General features: G+C 42.9%; 1 protein-coding gene across 1 annotated transcript in view; it reads left to right on the top strand.

The window, feature by feature from the left end:
• The window catches only part of nfia (nuclear factor I/A), a gene marked incomplete at both ends in the record, with an annotated part of 170,391 nt that overhangs the window by 157,695 nt on the left and 5,196 nt on the right, over positions 1–7,500 (top strand). The window contains 1 exon segment of the mRNA XM_080750020.1: positions 1,314–1,492. Coding sequence (XP_080606146.1) covers positions 1,314–1,492 — 179 coding nt within the window.

Here is a 7,500-nt window from a genome sequence, read left to right as displayed (position 1 = left end):
GTGCCGGTATAGACAAAGTAGCCTGAGACGACTTACAGTGGCCTATAATGACAGCATGAGGTTGCTGCTTAGAGCTCCTCCAAGCTGCTAGTCATATGTTTGTAAGTGTGGGGGTCCCCACTTACCCTGCCCTACTGAGACACTTGAGCCCATTTCCGACTGCAGCTTTAGCTCCACACCACACCAAACTAAACCACACCACACCGCACCACATAAAAATATCTACACTTTCCACTACACAAAAGTACCCCCATCGGTAAGAAACAAATTGACCCTTTTAACTGTGATTATAATACAATATACATTTGTATTACAACTATCCTAAATTATAATACACTATAATGGATTAAAACTGTGATTATAATACACTATAAAGTATTAATGTATTACTATGATAATTATAATACACTATAATAGATAATAATAGTGGTTATAACACAATAGAATCTATTATCATGTATTACAACTATATCCTGGTGGTCTAAATGAAAAGTCAGTGAGTGATCAGTCATTATGAAGTGTTTGGCCCTGTTTGGCCTAGCTCAGACCTACTCTAGACTGGATACTTTTTAGTACCATGTTTAGTACCACTTTCACACCACTCTACCCAGGTCCTTGTAGTGGAAAACCTGGCACAAGTGGGCGGTGTGGTGTGGAGTGGAGTGGAGTGGGGTCTGTGGAAAAGGGGCTTTGATGTACAAGTTCATGTGCAGAGTGGCTGTGTCTGATATTAATGATATAATTGTGGTTATATGTAACCCAAGACGCAGCTCTGTCCGGTTCACATCCAGACTATGGTGCCATTGGGACATGTTTATATTAGAGTTTTTTTTTTTTTTTTTTACTTTTTTCACTTTTGTACTTTTTTATGTACATGTATTTGTATGTGTGGTGGGTCGTAGACCGCCATACAGTGTGATAGTCGCAGCCCCAGCCTGAAGCCTCAAAAGTCTAGCATCTGCTCTCATTCCATAGGGATGTCCCTTTGGAGTGATGGTTAAGATATTGGACTTTCACGCGTCCAATATCTTAACGCGGGTTCGAAACCGGGTGGGGAGTTTCGGATCACCTCCGTTACATTTGTTTTCTTTTTCATATGGACCCGTCTGATGTGTCTGAAATAAGGTTCTCATTCATTCATTCTCTCTCTCTCTGTCTGTCTGTCTGTCTGTCTGTCTGTCTCTCTCTCTCTCTGTCTCTCTGTCTCTCTCTCTCTCTCTCTCTGTCTCTCTCTCTCTCTCTCTCTCTCTCCTCTCTCTCTCTGTCTCTCTGTCTCTCTCTCTCTCTCTGTCTGTCTGTGTGTCCCCATGCAGCGAGTCCCCACAGTACGCCCAGCGGGCTCCACTTCCCCTCCTCCCCCATCCTGCAGCAGCCTGGAGGGTACTTCTCCCACCCTGCCATCCGCTACCACCCCCAGGAGACCCTGAAGGAGTTCGTCCAACTGGTTTGTCCTGATGGAGGACAGCAGGCAGGCCAGGTGGGCTTCATCAACGTAAGACCACAACAACAATACATAGGATCTGTTCTATAATATACCTGTTATCTATGCCATAACCCTACAATACATATGCTCTATTATACAATACACCTGTTATCTATACCATAACCCTATATACAATATGATCTATTATACAATATACCCATGTATACAATAAACCTATAATACATAGGATCTATTAGAGAATATACCTGTATCTTATCTATAACCCTATATACAATACATATGATCTATTATACAATACACCTGTTATCTATACCATAACCCTACAATACATATGATCTATTGTACAATACACCTGTATACAACACATACTAGACCTTACCTGTTCAAAGATATGTGCTTTGAAATGATGTGAGGAGCATTAACAAATAATAATGTTGCAGTGCCCGTTGGGCAGATCTTTATGTCCATACATGGTGTTCCTTTTAGTTCTACTGGATGTCTTCTCCACTCCTTCCCCCTGACATCAGAGTCTCTAGCTTTTATTTGTTGACACAATCCTTCAATATATGTTTTCATAGATTTACTGATCATAGCTTAGTTTGTATTTAGTTTTCACTGAAAAAAAGCGACCCAACTTTTTTTTTTTGCCATTGTTCTGTCCTCCTGAATGAACAGTGGACAGAAAGATTGATGAGATTTCACAGACCCTACTCTGACACCACAGCCAGGGGGGGGGGGGGGGGGGGGGGGGGGGGGGGTATTTTGGGGGCACAGACCAGTATCTATATTAATACAGTATCTGGCTTAAAGTCCTGTTCGCAATTTGGTGTTAGGGGAGTTTCTCACCTGAACTGAGTCAGTGGGTCCCTAGACATGAAAAATCACAGAGGTGCTCGTCCGCCATAGTGCCAGGAATGGCGCAATGGCCAAATCAAATATGGCTGCCATTGGCTATGACGAAAATCCAACTTTTCTGTTTCTGGGTGTATATGCACATGTAATACCTCTATTTGGACTAATTGTGGTGTGGGGAATTCATTGCTGATATTGTTTTGACCATTTTGGGTGATTTGGACCTCAAAAGGTCATGGTCAAGGTCATTTTGCTATTCCGAAGACCGTGGGCCATAACTTGGCCATTGTTAGGAGTAAAAACAGGAGCACTAGGTCTAAATCAACTAATGCTGACATGTATAATTCATTTCTGACATTGTTTTGACCATTAAGGATCATCTTGTCTTTGAAATATCAATGTCAATGCCATTTTTCAAAAACGATTTTGTTCATTACTTGCAATTTTATAGTATTTTTTGTAGGTTTGTTACTATTTTATAGTAAGTTTGTTTTCTTTATAACAAAAGACATACTAGTGAGAAATACAACACGTAAACAGCCACATTTAACTTTAAAGGGGGGTTTAAAATGGGTGTTTAAATGAGCAAATAAGACTATTTACGAATAAAAGTGACAAATAAAATCACACAACAAAAGCACACACAAAATTAAATAACAATTTCCCTCAAAGTGCACCATATTGTGATTGTGTGCATCCAAGTTAGTATGATGTGTTTTTACAGGATGGATTTGCCATTGTTCCATGGCAAAATATGATGCACCGATATCCATCAGCAAGGCAGCCATATCATCGAGAGTCGAAGTGTTCCTTGCATCCATCCATGTTCCATTGGTTCTAGTCTTTCCTCAGGTTCCTTGGCTGTTGCAAGCAGGTGGCAAGACATTCACTAGAAAGGTGCCTTGTTGGTCTCAGCAGTTGTACTTCTCTGCTACCAATGCTGTGTCTTGTTCTGTCAAGGTCTTTGCCTCTCCAAAGTTAGATATTGTATTCGGTCAGAAGCCATAGCTGCATGCTTAGTCCCCACCTGGTCCATGCAGTCATCTCCAGTTTCCAAGGCATATGTCCCCTGATCACTGTCTTGGCTAGTGGTGCTCTAAGATGAGAGACTGCTTGATGCTGTAGAAGCATGTGCCGCTGCACACCTAGTGCCATAATGCTACCAGATCTACTTAATCCCCAGTTCTTGGAAGTATCACTACGACAACTCTCTGGGGTCCACTCATAATCCTGGTGACCCATTATTCCCTCCATTAGGTTAGGGTTATGGGTAGGTTTAGTTATAATAGGGCCAGTTGACTCCACATGTACCAGCAGCTTGGTGACAGCCTCCTCAATCTAGTTCAATCTTTGGGATCTCTTCACCTCCAGCCCCTTTTGCAGGGAGCCACTCATCATCATCAGAGATAACAGAGTCGACAGACGCACCCATCCTTCATCAACTTTACAAATTCTGGGTGTCTGAGGAGAACAAACAGCTCTCCAGCTGTGTGTTCGGAATATGGTGTCCATTCAAGCTTGTGGCGGTGTAGATAGAACGGCTGCCTTGGAATCTGAAGTACGGTTTCAAAGCATGGTTTCATGGTGTGAATTTATGTGTGAATGTGTGTGTTAATGGGCGAATGTGAAATACATTGTACAGCGCTTTGGAGAAGAGCGCTATATACTGTAAATGCAGTGCATTTACCATTATCAGCTCTGTTGTCTCTGTTGATGATTTGGCTAGTGGAGAAGAGATCCCAGACATCTTGAATAGGATTGAGGAGGCTGACACCTGGTGCATGTACAGCCTCCATTATAACTAAGCCTATCCCTAACCTTCACTAACCTAATGGTCAGAATAATGGGATGTCGGAACTATGAGCGGACCCCAGAGAGTTGTTGTCTCATTCACATTACTGCTATACTACACCCCATATTTCCAAGCACTGGGGATGAAGGAGATCTGGCAGCAGTATGGCACTGGTGAGACTCACTTCCACTGCATCAAGCAGTCTCATCTTGGAGCACCACTAGCCAAGACAGTGATCAAGGCACATATGCATATGTGCACATATGCATATGTGCCATCTCCTGTCCTGGAGACAGGAGATGACTGCATGGGCCAGGTGAGGATTAAACATGTAGTTATGGCTTCTGACCGAGTACAATATCTAACAAACTTTGGAGAGGCAAAGACCTTGACAGAACAAGACACAGTATTGGTAGCAGAGAAGTATAACTGCTGAGACCAACAAGGCACCTTTCTAGCGCATTTCTTGTCACCTGCTTGCAACAGCCAAGGAACCTGAGGAAAGACTAGAACCAATGGAAAATGGAACAGGGCATGACATAAAGGCTTGTCCTGTTGTCCGGGACAAGTGCCCATACTATGGAGTGGAGGGAGCAAGGGGGGTCATTAGCCGTCCTTTTGTTATTATTTCAATGTATGACATTTATATCCGGACAAGTGACTTTTGTCCCCAGACAAGTGAATGGGAATATACTTGTCCAAAGGACAACTGCCTCAAAAAGTCAATGTCAAGCTCTGATGGATGGAAGGAGCACTTTGACTTTAGTACACTCCTGCCATGTCTGAAGCAAGACACTCGACACTGATGGAGTTCTGTGCATCATATTTTGCCATGGAACAATGACAAATCCATCCTGTAAAAACACCTCATACTAACTTGCATGCACACAATCACAATATGGTGCACTTTGAGGGAAATTGTTATTTAATTTTGTGTGTGATTTTGTTTTCAATTTTATTCGTAAATAGTCTTATTTGCTCATTTAAACACCCATTTTAAACCCCCCTTTAAAGTTAAATGTGGATGTTTACTTGTTGTATTTCTCACTAGTATGTCTTTTGTTATAAAGAAAACAAACTTACTATAAAATAGTAACAAACTTACAAAAAATTCTATAAAAGTGCAAGTAATGAACAAAATCGTTTTTGAAAAATGGCATTGACATTGATATTTCAAAGACAAGATGATCCTTAATGGTCAAAACAATGTCAGAAATGAATTATACATGTCAGCATTAGTTGATTTAGACCTACTGCACCTGTTTTTACTCCTAACAATGGCCAAGTTATGGCCCACGGTCTTCGGAATAGCAAAATGACCTTGACCATGACCTTTTGAGGTCCAAATCACCCAAAATGGTCAAAACAATATCAGAAATGAATTCCCCACACCACAATTAGTCCAAATAGAGGTCTTACATGTGCATAAACAGAAAAGTTGGATTTTCATCATAGCCGATGGCAGCCATATTTGATTTGGCCATTGCGCCATTCCTGGCACTATGGCGGACGAGCACCTCTGTGATTTTTCATGTCTAGGGACCCACTGACTCAGTTCAGGTGAGAAACTCCCCTAACACCAAATTGCGAACAGGACTTTAAGCCAGATACTGGAGTATATCCATTATCCGCTGATCCACTGTCTACTGGTGGGACGGCAAAACCAGTTGATCTCTGTGTGCGTGTGTGTGTATGTATGTGTTGTGTGTGTGTGTGTGTGTGTGTGTGTGTGTGTGTGTGTGTGTGTGTGTGTGTGTGTGTGTGTGTGTGTGTGTGTGTGTGTGTGCATGCGTGCGTGCATGCTTGCGTGAATGCAAGTGTGTCTGTGTGTGTGCGCGTGCGTACGTGCAAGTGTGTGTGTCTCTGGTTTTTGTCTGCAGTGAGATAGTTGATATATTTGTGTCTAGACACCCGATCAATAGCCCTGCCCCCCCACCCCACCCCACCCCACCCCACTCTGACTCTCTCTCTCTCTCTCTCTCACACACACACACACACACACACACACACACACACACACACACACACACACACACACACACACACACACACACATCCATCCATCCATCTTCAACCGCTTATCCAGAATCGGGTCGCGGGGGTAACAGTTCCAACTGAGACTTCCAGATTTCCTTATCCTGAACAACTTCCTCCACTCCCTCAGGGAGTATACCGAGGCGTTCCCAAGCCAGTTTGGAGATATAATCCCTCCATCTGGTCTTTGGTCTGCCACGGGGTCTCCTCCCAGTGGGACGTGCATCGAGGACCTTCCTAGGAAGGCGCTCGGGGGGCATCCGTACTAGATGCCCCAACCACCTAAGCTGACTCCTTTCAAAAGCCCCTTTTCGACTGCAGCTTTAGCACCACACCACACCACACCACACCAAACCACTTAAAAATATCTACATTTTCCATTACACAAAAGTACCCCTATCGGTAAGAAACAAATTGACCCTTTTAACTGTGATTATAATACAATATAAATTTGTATTACAACTGTCCTAAATTATAATACACTATAATGGATTATAACAGTGATTATAATACACTATAAAGTATTAATGTATTACTATGATAATTATAATACAATATAATAGATTATAATAGTGGTTATAACACAATAGAATCTATTATCATGTATTACAACTATATCCTGGTGGTCTAAATGAAAAGTCAGTGAGTGATCAGTCATTATGAAGTGTTTGGCCCTGTTTGGCCTAGCTCAGACCCACTCTAGATTGGAATCTTTTTAGTACCACGTTTAGTACCACTTTCACACCACTCTACCCAGGTCCTTGTAGTGGAAAACCTGGCACAAGTGGGCGGTGTAGTGTGTAGTGTGGAGTGGTGTGGTGTTGGGCCTGTGGAAAAGGGGCTCAAGTGTAGGAGCAGCGGTTCTACTCCAAGTCTCTCTCAGGAGACTGAACTTCTCACCCTATCTCTAAGGGAGATACCAGCCACCCGTCTGAGGAAACCCATTTCGGGGCAACTTGCACCCGCGACCTTATACTTTGGGTCATGACCCACACTTCATGACCATAGGTGAGAGTAGGAAGGAAGATTGCTCGGTTGACAGAGAGCTTTGCCTTCCGGCTCAACTCTCTTTTCGTCACAACATTACGGTACAGCGACTGCAAAACCACTCCTGCTGCTCCGATTCTCCGACTGATCTCCTTCTACGTCTTCCCCTTTCTCTCATTCGTGAACAAGACCCCGAGATACTTAAACTCTCATCTAAAGTCTCATTCCCTACTTGTGCACAATGTGTTTACTGTTTGGAAAAGGAGCACTCATTTTCTACAAGTTCACCAGCTGTGTTACAAAATGGTTGCTATCAAAACCTCCACCGGCTGTCAGTCAGTCAGTCAGTCAGTCTGTCAGTCAGTATGTCAGTCACGTCACACTTTTCCCC

This window comes from Nannobrachium achirus (assembly GCF_963921795.1).
Source record: "Nannobrachium achirus genome assembly, chromosome: 1".
Lineage (NCBI taxonomy): Eukaryota > Metazoa > Chordata > Actinopteri > Myctophiformes > Myctophidae > Nannobrachium > Nannobrachium achirus.
This window is presented reverse-complemented; position numbering and strand designations above follow the sequence as displayed.